We start from the raw sequence: 25,518 nt of genomic DNA, 5'->3' as shown, positions 1-25,518 counted from the left end.
TTGTTCAAGAGGATGGTGTCTCGGGTGGTATCGATCTCAAAGAAGTTTCCAGGTCTTTTGCTTTCCCAACTTTGAATTTAACCAACTCCGAATATGTGGGTGACTTCAAGAAACAATTGAAGGCACATAGGCGTGCTTTTGTATGTGACCCGACTGATAGTGAAGTTATGTAGTGGATTTAATCATAAATGTGTACTTATACTTATGGTCATTATTTTTCATCTTTTAAAAGCAAAGTGCTAATGCATCGCGAGGACCAACAAAAGGATAAGGCCCCTGAAATCGAAGATCAACTTCTCTGGGTGGATTAAGAAACATTTGACATGTCATCCTTATTTGATGGTAAAGAGATATGGATAACGCTTTTACTGAGGTGGATCATTTATTGATTTCTAGGAAGGATTTGAATTTGTTGATGGTGTCGAATCACCTAACGTTATCTCCAAAAACCAGAATATGTGGTATAATGAGACTCGCTTATTAGTGGAAGCGGCTACCAAAGAGAAGATATGTAACATCTTTTGTAATGGGTGGAAACATCTTATTTATATTTGGTTATTATGTATCGAGGACACATATTAACTTTACCTTTATTTGCTTTGTATAGCAGATAACAAGAGTTGTCTTAAAATAATGCTCTAGAAGCCTTCAGAGGAAGATTTTCTTGAGGGTGGCCTTCAAAACCCAACCCCTTTAGCAGTTAATCAACCAGAGCAACCCAAGAAGAGCAGTTTTCCACGACCCAAAGATGCTCAATCACTGCCACAAAGTCCTTCATGTCAACTTGGTGGAAATAATATTTCAGGCCTTCTTCCAAGGTGGTTGGTGAAGGTTCACAAAAGAGAGGAACGACTGGTGGTTATTGGAATTTTGGCACTTGTAATACATATGTTATTGTTGATGCCCCAACATCAAAGCATGATCAAGACAAATGTTACAACATCCGTTAATAGACAAAATTTATTAAACTTGAATATAAGTATGTAGACATAAATTACTGAGTGATATACAACACTTAACACAAATCACAATGACATGATAGATGTCATGACATCACCTGCTGACAGAACATACTCTTACCAAACCGAAATCATGCAGGATTAAATTGTAGAATGATAAATCACATGGTAAATTGTTAACATAGTTCAGTGAAATGTCACCTACTTTGGAGGCTACCAAGTCAAGAAGGAAATTCACTATGATAACATTAGCTTAAAGCTTAAACAGTCTCAGCTGACATCTTCTCGCTAAATCACTACCTGGTGTAACTTATACATAGAACCCTCTATATATGAGAACCCCTCTCACTTCCTACAACCAATCACTGTAGTGATAAAACAGTCTCAATCCCAGTTACTGCTTCAAAACAAGTCACAATCACAATGAAAAAACTAGTCACAAACCAGTGACAAAACCAGTCACCAACTAGTTACACAAAGACGATTACACTTCCAATAAAATACTTAGTCAAGAACCTTAACTAAGAAAAATAATTGATCTTGCTTAAAAGCTTCAACCAAGAACAATACTCATCTCTATGCTTAAAAGCTTCAAGAGTGAGAACACTAACTTGACAAACAGTTAAGTAACAATCATTCTACCACATGGTATCAATAGATACATGGATGACTTAAAACACAAGAGACTCTCAAAACCTAAGACTTCTAACTTTCCCCTAATTTTACAATTGTTAAAGACTTGGTTACATTAGGTCTAGATCCCTCTTTAAATACTACTCAGCAATCCATGGGCTTCGAAATCTTCACTCAAATATTACTTTATCCACTAGCTGAGAGTTGTGCCAATTCTGCAGAGAATCTCCTTAAATCTTAGAACACAATATTAAGTTTCCTAAATTGTCTCAATATCCAATTTTAGAAACTTATGTACATCTGGAGATTAGATCAATTGTTCCAGATTAAATCTTCTTGAACTGTAAAAATTATTTATTTACATATATCTGAAATAAATTTCACAAAACCAAATCAAATCTGCCAAGATTTAAAACAGCTTGTATTGATGTTCTGGTTCAGCATGTCACAACATCTGTCTTCAATGCAACCTTCACATTCTGCTATATAAGCTTGATCAAGATGTTATGACATCTTGCTCATCATCTCTTACAAACCATGTTTTAGCAAAATTGTTGTCAAACCTAAAACCATGGTACCAACCATTATTCTTTTGGAGACTTCGCCTTTAAGAGACCTCAAAATAGACGTCGAACTCGTAAAAGTTTGGATATGTTTATTATGCATGTATAACCATCAATTGGTTTTGATGATGACAAATAATGTCTGTTGTCAAAAGGGGAGTTGGTTGTAACTATCTAATAGTTCCTAATGATGACATATGATCAAGAAGAAGATATATCAAGTCTCATCAGTTAGATGATTAAATTTCCATTTGAAATGCTAAGTAAATGTTGAATCAAGCAGAGGAACTTAAGTTTCGAAATTGTGAAAGTGAGGAAGTGTAAACACTTGATTGGTTGTGCGCTTAGCACTTTAGGGTGATCAGTTTATTGTAAAAAGGACAAGTGTAATTCTTGAGGTACTAAGACAATCAAACCATTACAAAAAAAATTGAACCTCTTTTATCTTAAAGAAACTACTTCAGACAAGTATGAAATTGATTAAAGAGTATTTCTAATCAATTAGGAAAGTAACTCATTACTTAATTGATTAGAGATTTATCAAATCAATTAAAGTAAAGAGAAACACCTTATAATCAATTAGAAACATCGTTAATCGAGTAAAGTATATACCCATTTTAGTGTTTTTTTTGGATTAGGGTTCACTACAACAAATAACGCTTTTTATGAAGAAACTTTCACCACGTACAATAAAAAACTACGGTTACATGTGATCGGAGCAACTTGTTTTATTTAAAAATAATAATAATAAATCCATTACCTCAGATTTAAATAAAACTGATATAAATATATGCTCATGGTTCAAGGTTCGATTATTAACTTCTGCTATTTAATATTTTATATGGAACCAAAAGGACGCCTTTATTTTTTTTTCCAGATTTTATGACGGATATGTTACCTCGGCTTTATGTAAAACTGAGATAAAACTCCCTAATTTTTTATTATTTTTGTAACCAAAAAGGCGTCTTTTTAATTTCTAGATTTTACATCATCTATGTTACCTCAGTTTTTAGATTAACCGCGATAAATAGTCTTTATATTTTCTATTCCCTCAGTGTCTACCTAATTCAATTTTCAAGCCCTAACGAAAGAATACTTCTTCTCCAAGGAGACATGGTGAATAAAAAAACTCTCTCACCATTAATCTAAAAACTCTTCTCTGCGGTATGTTATTATTGTTTGTGTTGTTATTTTTGTTGTCGTTATTCTCAATTACTTTTGTTGTTCCCCATTACTGTTGTTCTTGTTGTTCCTCGTTACTGTTGTTCTTGTTGTTGTTAAAAGCTTTATTTTTGTACTATTTTTTATTTTATTTTTAGAAGCTTTATGTGATTATGAATCGAAGTTGGATGAAAACTAATAGATTACGTAAAGAGCATGAGAATGGAGTGTTACAATTTTGTGATTTCGCGGAGAAAAAAAACCTTCCTGACAATAATAGGATTTTTTGGTGTCCTTGTATAAAATGCTATAATACCAAAAAAAACATCCAAGAGATTATTTATATTCAATCATTATGGTCGTGATGGATTTATTCAAAATTACACGAAAATGGGTATGGCATGGTTGAAGCAAATGGAAAACTCATAAAAAACAATGAAGTCGCCATCGAATATTTATTTATCCTACGCGAGGGAATGGAAAACATCGAAGAAAACCAAACAAAACAAAGGTCTCAGAGAAAGGGTAAGTGTGTCAGTTACGCAAGGGGAAGGTATTAGCACCCCTCACGTCTGTGGTACTCCACAGGATCCATTCTTGCTAGTTTCTAATCTAAGGGTGTGTGTAACATGCAATGTGCTAAGGGAAAATGCAATGAAAGGATAAATAATGTAAAAAGAAAAGTCGAACAAAATAAAGAAGAAAAAGTTGCTCGCTAGGGCGTTCGTACCCTATGCCTACTTACCTCCAACGTGCAATGGAGAAATCAGAGCGTTGTAGTTCGGCTAACTACGTTTTTTTTCTATCTCAATCCACGTCTCCTACTAACACGGAATCGAGCGCCTAAGGGATCATACAACGAACAAGTAACGTCACAAAGATCCTAGCAAACATCAGGTAAGCATGTGAACAGGCATCACAGTAAGTATGTGAACAAGTATAATAGGTAAGAAGATAAACATGAACATATAGCAAGCATGTGAAAAGGCATCACAAATAAGAACATGCGAACACGAATCGCAAAATATGACATGTAACATGCATACATGAATATGACATGTGACAGGCATCCGAAATAAAATGAGAACAAACATCGCAGATAAACATGTAACAGGCATACATGAATATGACATGTGAGCAAACATCACAAATAAAATGCGAACAGTCATCACAAATAAACATGTAACATGCATACACTCATATGACATGTGAACAGGCATCACAAATAAAATGCAAACAGGCATCGCAGATAAAGAGACATACACGTAATAGACATACATGCATGGCAAACATGTAGCAATAATACATGTCAAATATGTGAACAGGAATCCCAAACATCATACGAACAAGCATCGTAGACAACATGCATATCAGATAACCTACAACAAGCAAGTACATTGCAATAGCACACTATCAAGCACCGCTCGTAAAGCAAACAACTACTGAAGTAGTGACCTGAGGACTGGGGGTTGCTTTAGCCAACGGGGAAGGTCCTCTAAGGCAAACAAGCAAAGGGAAATAAAAGAGGAGCTTTAGCAACAGGGAAAGTCCTCCGAATCAAAACAACTATCATTAAAAGAGGAGCTTTAGCCAACAGGGAAAATCTTCTGAGGCAAACAAGCTATCAAGAGGAGCTTTAGCCAACGGGGAATTCCTCCGATGCAAACAAGTTATCAATGAGAAAATGGGGGAAATAGTAACTTGTGTGTTTGTGCACAAACCATCAGCGTTTGGTCGATGAAAGCTAGACAAATTGTGGGAAACCGATTCCAAGATCCTTGTCCACTTCACAGACTCGACAACAAGATCAGGGGGACAATTCAAAAGCAACGATGTGTAACACGTGCTAACTGAACATACTCGATGAAACATGCGGGGGTCAATTACGAACCCTCTCCGCTTGCTACCATGATGACTTAACGGTGTTGCCTTCAATGAGGTCTTATTGCACCGCTGACACCCTGCCGCAAAGCACAAAGATAAACACACAAAAACATGGCCTCCTGTGAGGACTTCTAGTATGCCCGCCAAGTGGCAAGGTCTCCCAATCCTACTTCTCCTAGCATTTGAGAAAGGAAAAAATGAATGTTTATCCTGCTTCTCATGGCAATGGATGATGCGGGAAAGAATAAAAGGGAAACAAGGAACGTTACCGAACAAATAGTAATCCGTAGTAAGTAAGCAGCAAAAAGCGAGAAACCCGGAAAACTTCGCGTAAGTTGTCATCAATAACAAGACGAGCCAGAAAGTCTAATCATCTGACATAAGCATCGAGCATCGGTGCAAAAGTGAATCACGAGTTAGAATGTGCGTTCATATACATCCGAACAATACACCTGCAAGAGCATAGAAATCTAGATAAAGCAGTAAACAGTGTATAATCGCAAGCAAAGATGATGTCGTGTCCCGCAAATAAAGAGGAGCACGAAGCGGACACATCCGTCAAAAGTCGCCTTCAAAGCCTAGCTTGCACAAGCTAGCAAACTCATTAGAAATAATAAGCAATTGCAACCGAAGTTGCACAATCGAATCTCAAGCTAAAATAAGAGTGAATTATGAAGAAATAAGGGTGGAACATGCATCGGAACATAGACTTAGAAAACAAGACAACAATGAAGTTATACGAACAAGCGCATGAAAAATCGCACTGGAAGCGAACAAAAATGGCACCAATATCATAGAAACATATCAACAAGAATGATGAACCACATATCATGAATTAAATCAACATTTAACAGGTATTTTGAAAATGGGACAGTACCGCTTCACATGAAGAAAACGCTTACAAAATCGCACCGAAAGCGGAATTTAACAACACGGTTCACCTATAAACGCATAAACAAGCATAAGAATGCAACAAGTGAATTTCTAAACATGAATTGGCACACATTTACAAATTCGGGCAGCAAAGACAACATGAATTGAAAGCTACCAAAATCAAAATCAAACATCACATATGAAGGCAACAAAGCATGTATCGGTTCACATTATTATAACACAAAACGGTAAAACGATTATGTCAAAATACAAAGTATGCATGGAATAGATCCGAATCAAACACACACAAGTGCATTAGTATACAATTGGCTAAGCAAACATGAATACAAGTCAAGTACAAGTCAAAGCACAAAATACATGTCAATCAGAAGTAAAAAACGCAAAAATTGGGAAATAAGCGTAAAAAAATCATCGACTCGGAATTGAACAAAAATTACATGGTTGATTGTAAACATGCCAAGGGACTCTAAAACGGACTCGGTTTTAATTAATTCCTCTCGGAAGTGGGAATTTTCGGTCGGTTTCTTCGGCTGGACAATAGCAAAACAGTGGAAAAAATCATCTGAAATTGGCTAAAAAATTCACCAATGACTCCGGAAACATCAACATACTCAAATTACATTAATCGCATTCGTAAAAACTCAAAACGGTTAGGAATTTACGACTAAAATATAATTGAGTTTATGTCAACACTTTAATTCCACAAAAAATAGCAACAAGTACGCAAGAAATATGTATTCATGAATTGGTAATAACAATTAGCTACAATCATGTTCATACAATCTTTGAATTCAAGCCATATGCACAATTATTCAATTCTCCTCAAGAAACAAATTTAATTTATCATCAACACAACAGTATTTCTCAAGAATTAAACAAAGAAACTCAAGTTTCATGAACCAATTTCCAACAATTACGACCCCAACAATTATCTCAAGTCATGTGAATATCATCATCAATTTCCAATTTGTCAACACAACAAGTATCAACACTTCTCAACCATTTTATATCACCATAACAACAACACAATTTGCTTCATGTTCTTAATCTTCATAGCAATTTGCTTCATGTTCACAACAAGTAGTTTCAAGATTTTATTCAATAACATGATTCAACAATTATCTCATTCAAATATTTTCATCAATCAAGAATAATAATAATAAGTGAACCACCATCATTTTCATTAGAACGTTATGACAAACACTTGATGTGCAGGATTTTCAACAACATTATCATAAACACATCACCAACAATTTCACTACTAATTTTTATCATCAATTCATCAACAATAATAGGAAGTATTAAGCAACAAATCGACATCATGCATCATGACCAATTATATTCCACAATCAACAATTAAAATTCAATTTCACAACAAGAATCAAAGCACAATTTATGAACATAAAAATCAAAAATTAAAGTGTCAAGAAATTACCGGATCAAAGACCAAATCAAGGTGCGATGACAAAGATAAGCACGGGGCTGGAATAGCACGAAGGAGAGAAAGAGATACCCGCGAAGAAATCATGAATCGGAGCAAAAGCGGAGGGAGCCCGCGGCAGACCTAGGCGACAGCAGTGGTTTGCCAGTGGTGGTGGCGGCATGAGCGAGGGTGATCAGAGAGAGAGGGAGCACGTGAGTAGAGAGAGAAATCGGAGGAAAATTGAATGAGTTTTTGAGACTTGTGATTTTGTTCTTGATGAAGATGATGAAGTTGTTGTTCTTGATGAACTTCAAAGAGAAAGTAGTGTTTGATTTTAGAGAGTGAAGAGAAAAAGAGAAAGTGTTTGTAGAGAGAAAAAAATAATTGGTTTGAATTTGTGCTGTTATAATCAATTTAGATATATCTACTTCGCCGATTTGAGATTAATTTCTTATTTAAATTGAAATATCCTGTTCAACTTGAAAATAACAACCAATTATTTCAATTCGAATAGTCGCTAAAGACCGAAGATGCAGCAATGTGCAGCACTTCTTCATTGTTACAGAAATTCACTAGTTGCCATGACCATGAGGCGATGCATAGAGTTCAATCTCAATGTCTCATTAGCACACTAGAAGCAATTATTTCAGATTTCAAATCTCAAGAAAGCTATCTAAATGCATTGTGGATTCAATGTTCCCAGATTCTTAACAAAACAAAAATTATAAGAGTTTCTTAATCACTAAGGCCATGGAATGCACTGTGTGATGAAGCCGATCGATCAAAACTGGAACTGCGTCTCAGGAGCGTATTCCAGGGCTTCAAGGTGAGCAGCCATCGCCTTGTTCATTGGGGGAGGACCGCATCTCAATATCTGAAAATCCTCAAAAACATGTCTCTAATAAGTTATCTCCCCTTTTACTTTCAATATGCAGAAGAAAAAAACATCATTTTGTAGGAATAAGCAAAATAATGGAAACGATTTTACCTTAATATCTTGTGCTGGAGGAGGCAAATGTGTTTGAATCATCTCCTTTGATACAAATCCGACACCACCGTCCCATACCTCAGGAGGCTAAAAAGATTACATAACAAATTCAATACAAGAGACAAGAAAAAGCAACAAATGCTAGAGACAAGAAAATAATCGTTCTTACAAGACATAGCAACTAACCTGATTCAATACATAGTAAATTTTGAATCGGTCCGAATAGTTACTAGCAAGCCCGTCAAGTTCTTCCTGCGAGAGCATATAATTAAATTTCCAATAGGCATTGGTCAGTGACAGGAAATTACAAATCTATGATATCGATGAGGATAGTATATATTGCCTCTAAGAGAAACATTTTTCAAATCATTTTTTGCACTAAATATTTTGAACTTTGAAGGTTAAATTTCAATATCTATTAGCAATATCAAGTGAAAGGAAAAATGATATTAGTATATTACCTTCAAAAGAATGTCCTCGTACGTAACATTGGCGTAGATAAGATGCACCTTGGTCTTGTCATTCGGGTTTTCTAAAATTGCTCTAGCAACCTTGAATGACAACAAGCAAACAAATTAACAACATTCAGAACTACAAAAGAATATTCTTCATAACGACGAACAGAAAAACATCATGTCTTAATAACATACTTGGAACATTGGAGTGATTCCTGACCCTCCGGCAAGCATCCCGAATGCTCTAACCTCACCCGGTTGGTACTTGAAACGTCCCTGAAAGCAATTACGTCTTAAATCTCCAACTATCCAAATGACGATTCTTTCACTCAGTATAAAAAAAAGTTCATTCCTAAGTTGAAGAAAATGAAATTTACCTTTGGTCCTTTAACAGCGAGATACTCACCAACGCGCATCTCACGGAAATGATGGGACATTCTTCCTTGTGGATACATCTAATGAAGGAATATTTTAAACAGAATCAAATGATTAAGGGCCAAAACAAAGAATATTGCATGTAAGTTACAAAAAGCGTTATAAAACATAAAATCGATAATTCAGTAAACACCTTGATAACTAGTTCAAAATGTCCAACATCAGAATCCAATGTTGTAGGAGTATATGGTTTGATAACCTCAGCACCTTCACCGTCCTTACCCCTGTTCGGAAAGTAGCTTGTTCATGTTATAAAAAGAAAACATCGGTATAAAGCAAAAACTCCTACTATACTTACCCATACAAAACATAAATATATGGTGAAATAATTAGAGTGACATGAAAAACGGACACGAAACAGGACAAGGCAACAGAACCTGCAACTTATGTGTTGTCCGATTGGAAGGCCCAAAACAGAAGTAGGTGTTGGGAGTGCAAAAGTGAACTTAGCAACATTATGGCTCAGCTGGTCTTTCTTGACAAGTTTGAACTCCTTGAACTGCTCCGGGTTCAAGATACCTATAAGCACATGCATGACATGATTGAATGTTTAAACTATATACAAAAACAACAAAACCCAACAAAATAACATGAAAAAACTTTATTTTTGAAACAGAAATAGATAATCAAGAGAAAACCAGACTGCAATAAACCTAAACCACCAAGCAAAGCAAGGTTGTCTAGTAACAAGAACTTGATGCAATCTCCAACCAAATCATATGAATCAGCTACTAATTTGTCAAAAACATAAACATCCAATTGCACCATGAGTAGAAAAACATGAAAAATTCACATAATTAACCATTCCAATCAAAATCAAAATAAAAAATTCACATGATTGACAATATTATGTTTGGTATATAGAAACATACAATAGCCAATAGCAAAACAAGTTGATAACTACTAGTTTTATGAACAATATTAACAACCAAAACATCATAGGAAAAACAAAAAACCTTATTAACATCAAATCCTCATAAAAAAAATATCAACAAAACTATGTTGGGCGTTGTTTTAATTATAGAACCAAGACAAAAAAATAGACCCAGAATCCTAAATCTCCATAGAATGAAAATTCAACCGACCCATATGAACAAATCAAATCAAAATCAAAGAATCTAAAGTGGGCGAAAGACAAAATTCAAAAAAGGTGAAACCTTTGGACTTCTTAGAGGAAAAGAGATAGACAGCAGCAACCCCAACAGCTACAACAGCCACAGCGACACCCACGAGTATCTGATTTTCCGGTGTTTGTAAGAAATCCATGATTTGAAAAAATGGGTTTGGGATGGGAGTGAAGGAAATGGAAAATAAAAAGAGAATGGGTATTGGGTAGTAGGTGAGGAGAGTGAGGTAATGTGAATGTGTGTGGAAAAAGAGTGAATCTGGTGCAACTACCAACTTCGGGTGGCTGATCAATTCGCCCAATCTATCAATTTTCCAATAAATCTATAATCTATAATATAAGAAAATATCAGTAGCATATTATTTGTTGATCATTTTACAAGTAAGAAATACTAATAAATGAAAAAGAGAATAACGACAATACTATTAAATGAAATAGAGAATAACAATTTTACTAAATTATTTTGAATAACTATAGCGTATTTAAATTAACATTAATGTTAAAGTAAGAAAATAATAAATTAAAATTATTTATTAAAAGGTACAATTAGAAAATTAAATATAAAATTGTCTTGGTAATTTAAAGTGAATATTAGGACAAATTTTTTTCTTAAATGTAACAATTATTTTCGGACATAATTTGAAGCAAAAAATGTTTTTTTTTTCTTTCAACTTACTTTTCACCTTTTACTTTCCAACTTACTTTTCACTTTTTCACTTTTTACTTTTGTTACTTTATTATTATTATTTTTAATAAATTATTAATTAAAATATTTTAATGAATTATTTTTTAATATAAAAATTATTATGATCATTTTAAATGATTTTTAATTTACATTTAAAATTGTATTTAATTTTTAAAAATTAAATTTAGTAATTAAATAATAATAATGAAGAAATATAATTTGAAATAATTTTTATTTTAAAATATAATATTTAGTAAGAAAATAATAATAATTTTAGTTAAAAAAATATTTCAATTAAAATAAATATAAAAATATACTTGAAAAGGTGTGTTATTGGATAAAATACAAAAATGTGTGTCACTTATCGTTAACTTTAATTTATATGATTCAAAATATTACTATATTAATATATGTCATTAATGAAGTTTATACAATTAAAATAATATTTGCACAATTAAATATTAAAAAAATTATTTGTTATTGATGTCATTTCAAAAAAATATGTGTTATCGATGTAAATAGGATATATATATATATATATATATATATATATATATATATATATATATATATATATATATATATATATATATATATATATATGAATTTTGCTATAATAGACCCACTTGTTTTTATGAAGGTCTATTTTAGCAACATGCACCTTAGAGTGCATTTAAGTATTTTTTTTAGTTAAAACTTGCTAAAATAGACCTTCATAAAAACAAGTGGGTCTATTATAGCAAAACTATATATATATATATATATATATATATATATATATATATATATATATATATATATATATATATATATATATATATATATATATATATATATATATATATATATATATATATATATATATATATATATATATATATGAAAATATGTATTACTTATTCAATTGTAACATACTACTATTATTTATAGTCAAATTCTATTGAGTCAGATATTTTTATAAATGATACCTAAACAAAAATAATATTTGTATATGAAAAAAAATCTATTATTAATCTAAATATTTTTATATACAAAAATGGTATTTATGTTCCAAAAAACATTTAATCAAAAAAGGTATACAAGAAAAAAAAAGTATTATTGATCTAAATATTTTTATGTAAATGATAACTAAACATAAATAATATTTGGAAAAAATCTATTAATGATCTTAATATTTTTGTTCTGGACTGGGCCAAGATTCGGCCCAATCTACTTTCGGCCCACTTAACCTTAGAAGCCCAGAATATCCCTGAACCCATAAAGGGCAAACAGTGCTCGTCTCCCCGAGGACCCGACGACACTGGAGCAGGTTATTTGGTGTCCGACATGAGTGCACCCCGCGAGCACCCCACCTGACGAGGACTCATCTCCTCACCTTGACCCAAGTAGGTCAAGCGTGCTCTCCGCGAGCACCTATTTCGCCGAGGACCCTCCTCCTCGTAGGGTTCCTTCATATCCAACTCACCGAATAATACGGAGTCCACGTGGTCCCTAAAAGACCGCGTCTCCCTTGAACTTCGAAGTGGTTGACCAGAACGGAGAGCACTCACGCATCTCCGATATTTCCGCCTAGGAAACCTGGCAGTCTCCTAATTGGGCCTGGGAATCCAGCCCAGTAGCGAGATCATGGCTCAGCGTTGGGGGCTATAAATACCCTCTTTCACTAGAGGGTCAGGTATTCATTCTCTTCTAACCTTTAGCTCGTACTTGTACTCTAATTGCTCGCTTTCTTACTTTAGCATCGGAGTACCTTACAGGTACACCCCCCTTCACTTCTCAAAGATCCAGTTCCGAGCAGGCCTTGACGATCCGTCTGATCAGGTACGATCAATTTTTATATTCGAAAAAAATTTATTATTGATCTAAATATTTTTATATACAAAAATCTACAATTGATTCGGATATTTTTGTAAATAATACCTAAACATAAATAATATTTGTATATGGGAAAAATCTATTAATGATCTAAATAATTTTATATATGAAAAATGGTATTTGTGATCCAAAAAGTTTTCATTCAAAAATGGTATACGGGAAAAAAATCTATTATAAATATAAATATTTTTATATACGAAAATTTACTATTGATCCAAATATTTTTCTAAATGATACATAAACATAAATAATATTTATATACGGGAAAAAATCTATTAATGATCTAAATATATTTTTATATGAAAAATGATATTTATGATCCAAAAAAAATTTATTCAAAAAAGGTATATGGGAAAAAAACTATTATCGATCTAAATATTTTTATATACGAAAATTTACAAATGACTAAGATATTTTTGTAAACGATACCTAAACATAAATAATAATTGTATATGGGAAAATATTTTTATATATGAAAAATAGTATTTGTGATCCAAAAAATTTTGATTAAAAAATGGTATACGGAAAAAAATCTATTATTAATTTAAATATTTTTATATACGAAAATTTACTATTGATCCAGATATTTTTCTAAATGATACCTAAACATAATTAATATTTATATCGGAAAAATCTATTATTGATCTAAATATTTTTATATACAAAAAATGGTATTTATGATCCAAAAAAAATTATTCAAAAAATGTATACATGAAAGATTATTATTGATCTAAATATTTGTATACACGAAAATTTACAATTGATGCAGATATTTTTGTAAACGATGACTAAACATAAATAATATTTGTATATGAGAAAAATCTATTAATTATCTAAATATTTTTATATATGAAAGATGGTATTTATGATTTTAAAATTTTTTATTCAAAAAAGGTATACGGGAAAAAATTATTATTGATCTAAATAATATTTATATACGAAAAAATCTATTATTGATTTAAAATAAATATATTATGTTAGGAAAGAGGTAAGTTTTGAACATAGTAAGAAATAAGTTAGAAAAGAGGTGATTTTGAATTAAAAAATTCCTTTATAGTGATTCTCGTACCTCTTGATTTTCAAAAAGCAATTGTTGAAAAATGATTATGAACAATTGTCACGATTATGAAAAGGTTTACAAATGAAGAAAGGTAATTGAATAATGCAAAATGTCAGTAATTTTTCAAAAGGAGCAAAGGATAATCGATTAGCACCATAGGGGTAATCGATTATCCTAGTTACAACGTGCAAAAAATAAGGAAACATGGAATGGATAATCGATTAGCGTGGTCCCTTCACCAAGGGGTTAGTCGTTTACCCTTATATGAAAAATCAAATTTTCTTCAATCAGAAGCTTGGATAGAAAATCAAAGTTTAACAATGCCACTTTTTGCTATTTTTGAAACAATGCATAGAAATGATTTTTGAATTATTTAATTTGAGAATATAAGGATTATATCATCAAAACATATTGTACCGTAGGTTATCTTGATTAAATTCCAATTTCCATAGCTCAATCAAATTAATTTCGTTAAACCATATCTTTGAATCATCCTTCCTAAGAGACTTGAAACTTGACTTGAAACACTTATTTCATTGTTGAGTCTTTTTCTTCTTAAATAAATTTGTCTTCATCAAAACATCTTCTTAAGAGACTTGTCTTCACAATCCAATTTTTTCAATGAGCCAACACCAAAGCTTAAATTCAAAGGAACATTAAAATAATAAATGAAACAAACACCTTAGCCTTTAAGGAGGGATGGCCTTCCATGACCCGGCCTGCCCCCTAAAACTATAGCTTTTTCATCAAAATAAAATAGGTTTACGTATTTTCAAATATTCATACTTCATTTTTTCATAGCATTACAAACTAATAACTAAATTAAATAGAAGCATTCAACATTAATTAATAATACAACTTTTAAAAATCAAAATTCTAAATATTAAATAATATTAAAAAAACATATGTTATCTTAATAAGGCTAAATATGTAATAAGACTAATAAATAAAAGAGTAATTTAGTGATTTTGAGTAGGGGTGACCAAACGGGTCCAGCCCCTCGGGCATGTCCTTTTTGTCTGCATTTTAGTGCAGAGCAAGCCAAGGGTTTAGGCTTGCTCCCTCTAATATGTGCGTCCCGTCCCTCTCACTTTTTTGGCGGACTTTTACAGAAATGGATATTTACATGATTTTTGTATTTTTAGGCTTAAAAGGTATAATACTTGCAAGCTCGTTGCGTCGCGCCTTGACTTTTAATCCGGGGAGGGTCAAAATTTAGACCCGCACCCTCAAATATCTTGTCCCATCCCCACACTATTTTTTTGCGGCTTTTGCAGGGTGGGTCTAAATGATGTAGACATGCCCATTTTCCACCTCTAATTTTGAGTAGACCTGATGGGGCATGGGAGATATGTGGTGGATATCGACACCTCACCCCCATTTTGAAGATTCGAGATTTCCCCTCACTCACCCCTATTTAAATTGATTTTTTTCCCGTTAAGTTCGTGGTGGTTGCGGTCGAAATTGACTTGGGCCGAATTTTGTTGTCATGCTTAACAAATGCATTATATTTTGGTGTAGTTGGAATAGTCTACTAAAGCTTTATCCATGATATTTGTCATACCCTTCAAATGAAACTTTGTATCCACCACCATTATCCAGTCGAACATATTTTAGGTTCTTCTAATCTTTCAACACTTGCATGAAAGTGCTTAAAGACATATAATACATAGTCTTTAGATTTAAAAATAAAGCGTGTATGTCATAAATCACTAGATGCATCTTCAACTGCATCAGTTTCCTCCTTGCATATCTTTACATGCACAATGTAAAGAATTGGGGACTTTTCTCCTCTACTACCACTGATAACTCTTTGACAATCTTAAGTATGTTGTGGCCATCAAAGTAAGTGTGATAACTACGGGTGTTCAAAACTAAATCGGTCAAATAAAAAACCGCAAAACCAAACCAAATCGAAATCGCAAAAAACTCCATTTGCTTTGAATGTGTTTGGGCCATTTTTAAACAAACCGCGCGGTTCGATTTGTGGTTTGAATTTTACAAACTGAACCAAACCGAATCAAACTGCATTATGTTACAACCACAAAATTCACTTAACCTATATCCAACCCAAACTTAAACCTATTATGCCTTAGCCTTACGATTACAAATGATTTTCTCTTCTCCATACTTAAAGTTTCAGTTTAAGTCTTCTTAAATCTCTCATAGTGGTATTGCGCCTTCTTCTCATCTTCTTTTCCAAGTACATATCACATACTCTTTTCTAGTCTTTCATCTCTCAAGTTCTTTCTTTTTTAATCTTATTATTTTTATTCTACTGTTCTCTTTCCAATTATGTTTTAATGTTCGTCTTCTTATATAATCTCTCCTCTCTTCTGCTCTTTCTTTTTCATCTTCTCTAATCTTTCATCTCTTCTTTTTTTTATTTCATTATAGTGTTTTTGATATTGTTTTATGCTACTATTTTGTGTTTTTATTCCACTTTTATCTAATTTTATTTTTGTATATTAAATAGAAAGTTGTTATCCAAATATGATGAATTTTGTTGTTAATTGATAACGTATAAATGACTAAATACAAAGTTATGTTGTCATTTATATGTGTATGTATGGTTAATAAATTTTTGTAAAAAAATCGAACCAACCGAATCGTCCCAAACCGCATTGGTTTGGTTTAGTTTAGTTTGGTTCGGTTTTATTTCTAAAAGCCAACTGAACCAAACCAAACCGCACACTTTTTTTCTTGTGGTTCATATGAATTTTTAAGTCAAAATCGTTCAAACCGCACTGCTAACACCCCTAGTGATAACCATCAATATCCAAGACTTTGACCTAAATCAAGTTAAGTCAAATATCATGAACATGTCTCACATTCTTCAAATGAAGCTTGCATATGTAACACCTCAAATTTTTTTATCCAAGATATTTACTCAAAATTTGTATTTACTTTTAAAAATGTAACTTTTTTACATATGAAATATCTATAAATTATAAGACTCTTTTAAAAAAATTTATTAGGGCCATTTCCTAGCGGAGTAAAAATCTAATTTCATAGTTCTAATTCATGTATAATTTAAATAAACCATGTAAAAGATATGTCTCCATTTAGTATGACCACATAAATGACAATTACCCAACAAAAAGTGTCTACTCTTGGATCCTCTACTACAAAATTTACATGATCCTATCACAGAACCTCAATCCTAATACTAGATTTGAAAACTTTCCTTATAAAAAGTCAAGTTTCTTTTTGGCTTGCTTGTCGCATCTTTGTTCTTTCACTCTATCCGCTTTATCATTGAAGCATGATCGCCTGAACTATATGCTTCATTTGTGACCTAGAAAAGAAGTAATTCCTTCATTGTGTTTGTGCTTGTAGCTGACATTAGAAATCTTGTTTTATCTTGATTTTACTCACTTAGGTTTTTTCTCATCTTAGGATGAAGATATAGCTAAAAAATGAGATTCACGGTACTCATCATAACATCTTTTTCACAGAGTTTTGATCGATTCGGAGAATTTAAAACTCTATATAAATACCGCATGAAACCATCATCATGTATATGTCTTTCTTTGGCTGCCACTCCAGGGTGAACTCCTCTCACATTTACTTATGTAAACCTCAAACAAGGCACATAAAAAATTGTTTCATAAAGTGGAACTCCCTCAACTTCTACTTCATTATTAATTTAGATGGAACTTGTAACGACACACAAACTCATATTGCTTTTGGCGGTACCTTTCGTGCCACATCAGGAACTTGGTTGCACAACCTTTTTGAATTCATTCCAAATTTTTCAAATATCTTCCACGCAAAACTTTGTGTCATTCACAAAGGTCTTTCGCTAGCTAAAGATATGAGCATTATTGAATCAAAGTGCTACATAAACACATACTTCTGTATCAAATCAAAGTGCTACATAAACACATACTTCTGTATCAACCTCATCATACTTCTGTATCAACCTCATGAGGCCCAATTGAAAAAATGTCATAAACATGTGGTATTGCCCTAAAATTTTAAAGATAGTTTAATTCAAAATTATTCACACTCTTGGTGAAGACAATTAAAGTACCGATTGTATGGTCAAATTCAACTTATTTACTATGGTTTATCTTCTAACTCACACCTCTCCTTTGAAATGACATAACATTCCCATAGCACTATGCATAAGCCTTATTTTTTTAGTATTATAATTTTTCTATTCTTTCCTTTTATTTTAATCTTGTCCTAAAAAAAGTAACAAAACAATCTCAATTGCAACTTGCAAGTGCCCTAATTAGTTGGTTACAAATTACAAGTGACGCAAACAAGACACATTTATCATGGATCAAAGTATTTGCCCCTTCCTGTGGGTATTGGTAATGTGAACAGCTGGAAAAGAAAACCATGGGTGGTTTATTATTAAGTCAAATCAGAGAATCCAATGAACAAAGCAATGTAGTACCTGGATATGCCGTTTGAAAAAATATATTTATATCCAAATTTATATTTATGTAAGGAGAAACTTTAATATTCATGTGTATGTATTTCCAAGATATTAATTTTAAGTGTGTATATTTTGACTATTTTAATTTTGGTTAGTTTGCAAAGACATCTAATTAAGCTATTGAGATTCATAGGCATGCTTCACACTGTTTTTTTTAATTAGATTATTTTATTCAGTTAAGCTATTGAGGTTCGTAGGCATGCTTCACACCCATACACACTATACACTTGAAATGCAAACACTCTTGAAAAATTTAATAAATATTTTATGATAAAATATTATATATACTATGGTTTGTTAATTTTTTTTTATAAAAATCTATTATATATTTGAAGATGTATTGTTGATTAATTTTATTTTATAAATTAAATTATTACAATTAAATAGATAATAAATTATTAAATTTAAAATATTTTTGAATAACTTAAGCTTAATGTAGTATTTATAAAATTTATCTTTTAGTTAGTTTAGCATATGGGTTTAAGGGTGATGCACTAACAGTGTAATAAAGTTTTACACTGTCATCCAATGAAAATATATCATTCTACCATGTCATCTCAGTAATTTAAAAATAACAGTATGACTTGGTAGGATACATGGTCGTGATTGGTTGACAGTGTAAAACTTTTTTACACTATCAGTGCATGATCCCTTTTCTCTTAGCATATTAAATATCACCTCCTAATAAAATTTCTCTGTATATATTTTATGATTGTACTAAAAAAATGTATATTAATATTAAGAGTAGGTTTGATTTGTTAAAAAATAGGGAATTAACATGATAATTTTTCTTGTATCCTATTTAATGCAAAAATTAATTAGGAAACTGAAGAAAAAAAAAACATGTGTTAGGTAGGGGACCGAACAAAAACTGAATTTTTGTCCTTCAACAAACCATAAGACAACTTTTTGTCTCAAACATAAATTATCAAAAACTATAAAGATATCATATTTTATATATTAATAATGAATATTATATAAAAAATTATATAATTGTATTAAATATTAAAATTTATCAAACATAAAAGATGAAAAAAAGTTATCCAGTGCCCCAATTATCAAACACATTATAATACAAAGAATTATCTTTTATTGTTATACTGTTATGTAGTATTTTGTCTAGTACTTATTATTTTGCAAATCAAACGCACCATAAAGTTTGTAATATAAATTGAATTCAATTGATTTTACGAGTTAGTAACGATTTAAAAAATAGAAAAATTCAAATGACATAAAAGATACGATAATTATAGTTACAGTTGTTGAAATAGTTTTAAATAATTTTTTCTTTTTCTTAGTTTATATGCTATTTAAAATTAAAATTATTTTTTATATTTTAATTTATTATGGGCCGTATTGTTAAAATAGAATAAGACATCTAAATGGTTTGGGTCAGCCATCATTCTCAAAATTATATCTGACACCCTTCAATGATGGATGCTATTACTCTAATGTCCTTACAAATTTATTTACGCGTTTATGAGAAATTTCAAGAAATATTGGATTTTTTTAGAAATTTCTGCTGATTTTTTCGAAAAATATGGTTGTGCATTTTTGATAAAAAAAAATATTTGCACTACCGAGAATTTAGGTAAATTTTTGACAGTATAAAAAAAGTTATTTTGAAAAACTTCATACCAAAAATTTATAAATGCATTACCAGAAATTTAGTACCGAAATTTTAACAAATCTATCAACATTTTTGTTCTTGTCACCCTAAATTTATTCATAAATTTATTCATGGACAATTTAAGAATTAAAAAAAAAATTGGAAGCTGCCAAATATAATTTGAAAATTTCTTTAGCCACCTCCCTATGGGGGTCACCCCCAGCGAAAAACCAAAACTACCCCTGCTTCGGAAATGAACTTCCGAAGCGCTTTTTTTTTTGAATTTTTTTGTCTTCGGAAAAGAACCTCCGAAAATGTCAAAACCGTTAATATTTTCGGAAGTTCATTTTCGAAAATATTTCTGCATATACAAATTTCCCTCCTTCACTATTTCATCATTTTTCTCCAACACTTTTCCAAACCCTCTCCAAAACCCAATCAATCTCCATCCATTTTTCGTCCTAAAATCAAGTTTCAAACCGTTGATCACGTTAAAGGGAGCATAGAAAGCTACAATTTCAGGTAAACATCACTTATTTCATTCCCTATTTCACTACATTGATTCAACAAAATTCTGCTGAATACTGATATAATTCGGAAGTTCATTTCCGAAATATGTTACCTAACATATTTCGGAAATGAACTTCCGAAAATAGGCCTGGCAGTAAAAAAAAACAGTTTTGGCCAACTTTTGATAATTTATTCATTTGTTAGGTATGGTGCATCCGGACAACATTGTGCAAGACGATGGAGTATTAGTTCCAGAAATTGTCAACGATAATAACGATCCGGTTATTGACGTTACTCCTATGATCAATGCGGTCGATGTTCGGCAACATTTTACAATTGATCGGAGCTTCGGCGATCGCGAACAATTGCTTGATTGGGTTCGGAAGGAAGCTAACAAAAATGGATTTGCAATTGTTATTTTAAGGTCGGACAACGGAAATAGTAGGCGGAAAGCTTTCGTTGTTTTGAATTGCGAACGGGGTGGTAGCTATGTACAATCAAACCGGGTGCTAAAACACGAGGACACGGGGTCGAGAAAGTGCGGGTGTCCCTTTAAGTTGCGTGCTACTCGGAGGGTTGATGATTTGTGGCGGTTAACCGTAATTTGTGGAATGCATAATCATGCCTTGGATGTCAAGTTACACGGACATCCAATGGCGTGTCGTTTGTCCCACGAAGAGAGGAATCACTACAACACGCTGGGGCTTTAAAAGCGCTTTTTTTGGGCTTTAAAAGCGCTTAAAAGCGCTGTGAAAGCCAGCGCTGGCGTAGGTAACAAAAGCGCTTCTGAAAGCGCTCTCGTAGACCCCCCCTATAAGAGCGCTTTTCTGGAAAAAGCGCTCTTGTAGGCCCCCCTTTAAGAGCGCTTTTCAAGAAAAAGCGCTCTGGTAGGAACCCCTATAAGAGCGCTTTTTTCAAAAGCGCTTTCGTATGTTGCGTTTTTTTTTTTTTTTTTTATGCTTTTTATTATTTCTAAACCTGCACTTTTGGCAGCAATATTTTAGAACCTGTAATTTACTATTTTTTGGCAGTATTTTTTCATGAACCTATAATTTATCATTTCAAATCGATATATACCATTATAATCGATATCGATTATATACAAAAAAGTATTATATTATATACCATTAATGTAAATCAAAATACATATATACATATTTATAAACCAAAACAACTAAACCAATTCACATATTTCTAAACCAAAACAACTAAATGGGAAACAACTTCCGAGTTCTTATGCAGCCAATGTACGCTTCCTGTATTATCTGGAGCTATGTTGTATTGATGCTTTAGTGGAGAACCAGTAGTCACCTGAGCTATGTTGTATTGTGTCACAGAATATGAATCAAATAACTGTACCCCGAACGATCCTGCCACAGAAGACTTAGCTTCGGGGTACATTACTTGATTCTTATTCTGTGGAACATAATCGGCAGGGGCACATTGTGTTCTATCCTTTACCAGTCCATCCACTGTTTGAAGCTCAACCTACAATAGAAAAACGTGATTATTTACACAACATTCACATTCTCAATATTTTCTCTATCAACCAAAAATTTCCTCATCTCCGAACAAAAGACAAAATAGTTAATAAAAATAGTGCTATACCAGAACAGAAACCAATTTATAAGAAATCAATTAACAACCACATGCACATAAAAATAGTTTTTGATAAAAGAACAAGTCAATTGAGCCAACAACCAAAAACCCTAAAAAAAATCAGCCGTAGAGCCGTAGAGCCAACAACCAGAAACCCTAAAAAAAATCAGCCGTAGAGCCGTAGAGCCAACAACCAAAAACCCTAAAAAAAATTCTGTTCATCATCTTCGAAAAACCTCTCCAGAAACTGTAAATACATTGTTCATATTCATCCAACAACAATCACAATACACAGCCGCAAACACTAACCAAAACCCTAATTGTTCATCTTTCTCATACACGCAAACCATTCATCAGAAACAAAACCATTCACAAATCATCATCAAACATAACCAGACAAACATTCATCAAACCCAAACATTTGTTCATCACTTTCCTAATCAAACAAACCCTTCAGAAATTTGAGAGAGGAAGAGAGAATAAGAAATAAACTCAGAAAGGTCTCACCCGGTTTTGGTTTGTAGATTCAGAATCGAAACCGAACTCAGCAACAACACGAACCTCAACTCACCATAAACTCGTGTGTTTTGGATCTGAAAGGAAGAAGAACGGCGGAGGTTGCTCGTGGTGGCTGGCGACGGAGGGACGAACGGTGGTGGCTGGCGACGGAGGGACGAACGATGGTGGCTGTGAACGGCGGAGGTTGCAGAGAAAGTGAGAAACAGTAAATAAAAAGAAAACGAAAGAGAGAAAGTGAGAAAGTGAAAGCGTGTTTTTGTTTTTAACTTTTACTAATAAAGGCTACTAAAGCGCTTCTGAAAAGCGCTCTCATAGCCTGGTCTATACCAGCGCTTTTTAGCAAAAAGCGCTCTCATTAAACCCCCCTATAGCAGCACTTTGAAAAGCGCTCTCATACCCCCCCCTTACCAAAGCGCTTTTCAAAAGCGCTCTCATACCCCCCCCCCCTTACCAAAGCGCTTTTCAAAAGCGCTCTCATACACCCCCCCTACCACAGCGCTTTTCAGAAGCGCTCTCATACCCCCCCCCCCCTTTAAGAGCGCTTTTTTAGCGTGTTTTTTTATTTTGTTTTTAGTGCAACCTATAAGAGCGCTTTTTACTAGAAGCGCTTTAGTAGGGGTGCTGTTAAAGATTAAATTTGGCGTAGTGAATGTGATATCGGACTTAACGATAGTCAAAGTGGCGCCTCGCAACATACTTGCCGATTTGAAGCGTAAGAAACCGGATAGCGTTTCAAATATCAAGCAAGTTTACAATGAACGGCACAATCTCAAAGTGTTGAATATGGGTCCTCGGTCGGAAATGCAACAACTTTTGAAACTACTAGGCGATAACAAATATGTTTCAAGCTTCCGAACCTCCGAGGACAAAGTTACGGTGCGTGATATTTTTTGGACTCATCCCGAAAGTATCAAATTATTCAACACATTTCCAACCGTTCTTGTGATGGATTCGACGTACAAGACCAACAAGTATAGGCTTCCGCTTCTAGAGATAGTCGGTGTTACCTCGACGGACAAGACTTATTCGGTGGGGTTTGCTTTTTTGGAGTGTGAAAAAGAAGACAACTTTACGTGGGCCTTGGGAATTTGCAAGTCTTTGTTAGTTGATCAAGCGGTTATGCCAAACGTCATTGTCACCGACCGGGACAATGCTTTGATGAATGCGGTCGATACCGTCTTCCCGACATCTACCGCTTTACTTTGCCGGTATCACATAACTTGCAACGTGAGAAGCAAGTTGAAACCCGCGGTTGGGACAAAAGATAGGCCGGATGAAAACGGTAAAGTTGTTAAAGCCGGTGTTGTGGTTGATAGGATAATGGCGGCATGGAGGGAAATTTTGGATGCCTACTCCGAAGATGTGTATACCGAGAAATTGGTACACTTTAGGTTATTGTGTGGTTCCCTTAAGACTTTTTGTCATTATGTCGAATCCACCATTCTTGACAAAGTTAGAGAAAAAGTCGTGTGCGCTTGGACAAATCGAGTTAGACATATTGGTTGCACCACGACTAACCGAGTTGAATCCGCACATGCGGTCTTCAAGAGGTGGTTGGGTGATAGCAAGGGAGATTTGTGTCGGGGATGGGACACCGTGAACCAAATGCTTGAAAATCAACACAATGAAATTCAAACATCGTTCGGTCGGAGCAAGACGGTTATGGAACACCGGTTTAAAGGGCAAGTTCTATTCTCCCAATTGATTTACAACATATCTCGAACGGGTTTGAATTTTTTGTTTCATGAAGCTAAGCGGTCGAAGACGACGGGGCCGGATAGTTCATTATGTGGGTGCACGATTAGAAAGACATACGGCCTACCATGTGCTTGTATACTTGCAAAAAAAAAAGAATTTGAATTCACCCATACGCATGGATGAGGTAGCCGACCATTGGAAGAAACTTCGTTTTGATGATTTTGACCCGCCGAAAGAAAATGACTCCAAAATGCACATAAAAGAACAATTGCGAAAGATCGCATTTCCGGAGACCACCGATTTGAAACCGCCATCTCAACCGGTTAAGACTAAAGGTGGACCGAAAAAGTCCAAAATTACACAAGATGACACATCAACAAAACGATCTCCTTCCTACTTTGAACATGTTGATGCATCGTTACCGGAAATTCATGAGACACCTAAGTCCAAGAGTAGTGGTAACAAAGGTGCCCGTATTTCGAAGCCACCTCGCACACCGCCGATAAAAAAATCACCCATTGTCTACATTGATGAGATGCCACTTTTTATGCACAAATATATCGATAACATCGTTGATGTTGGAGGAGACGACAATTGTGGATATCGGGCCGTTGCGGGTTTGCTCGGTAAAGGGGAAAATAATCACACTTTAGTCCGACGGGAACTTCTTGCGGAGTTGACTTCGTATCGGGATATCTACGGCCGACTATATGAAAATCAAGAAAAGTTTGCAAAAATTCATGATTCACTTGTTCCACCACTTACCGGTATCGCTCCGGTCTCGAAGTGGATGTCATTCCCCGATATGGGTCATCTCATAGCAAGTGCATATGATATTGTATGCGTCGATTTGACGAGGTTTGGACTAAGTGAGACTTTCTTTCCACTTCATAGTCGACCGCCATTGGACTCGTCGGGCCGAATCATATGCATCGGGTATCTACGATCGCGGCACTTCGTCCAAGTGTTTTTGAAACAGGGGTGTCCTATAC

At 33.6% G+C, this 25,518-nt stretch overlaps 1 protein-coding gene across 1 annotated transcript; it reads right to left on the bottom strand.

The window, feature by feature from the left end:
- Positions 1–7,996: 7,996 nt before the first annotated feature.
- Positions 7,997–10,820, bottom strand: LOC131612351 (NADH--cytochrome b5 reductase 1). Its single transcript, XM_058884146.1, has 9 exons — positions 10,553–10,820; positions 9,773–9,914; positions 9,529–9,619; positions 9,338–9,415; positions 9,156–9,236; positions 8,967–9,056; positions 8,692–8,757; positions 8,506–8,592; positions 7,997–8,391 (listed from the first exon to the last, which is right to left on the bottom strand). The coding sequence occupies exons 1-9, from the start codon at positions 10,659–10,661 to the stop codon at positions 8,299–8,301; spliced, it is 837 nt and encodes a 278-aa protein (XP_058740129.1). The 5' UTR covers positions 10,662–10,820; the 3' UTR covers positions 7,997–8,298.
- Positions 10,821–25,518: the final 14,698 nt, after the last annotated feature.

The sequence above is a fragment of the Vicia villosa genome, linkage group LG6 (assembly GCF_029867415.1).
Source record: "Vicia villosa cultivar HV-30 ecotype Madison, WI linkage group LG6, Vvil1.0, whole genome shotgun sequence".
NCBI classification, from domain to species: domain Eukaryota; kingdom Viridiplantae; phylum Streptophyta; class Magnoliopsida; order Fabales; family Fabaceae; genus Vicia; species Vicia villosa.
Note: the sequence above shows the minus strand (reverse complement) of the source record. Positions and strands in the feature narration are given on the sequence as shown.

What these genes read in the sequence shown, in the direction of transcription:
- LOC131612351 (XM_058884146.1), bottom strand. Translation starts at nt 10,661, where the DNA reads ATGGATTTCTTACAAACACCGGAAAATCAGATACTCGTGGGTGTCGCT. An exon ending in ACGAGGACATTCTTTTGAAG is followed by an intron (nt 8,758 to 8,966) that starts GTAATATACTAA and finishes ATGCTCTCGCAG; the next exon opens with GAAGAACTTGACGGGCTTGC. An exon ending in CTCCAGCACAAGATATTAAG is followed by an intron (nt 8,392 to 8,505) that starts GTAAAATCGTTT and finishes GAGGATTTTCAG; the next exon opens with ATATTGAGATGCGGTCCTCC.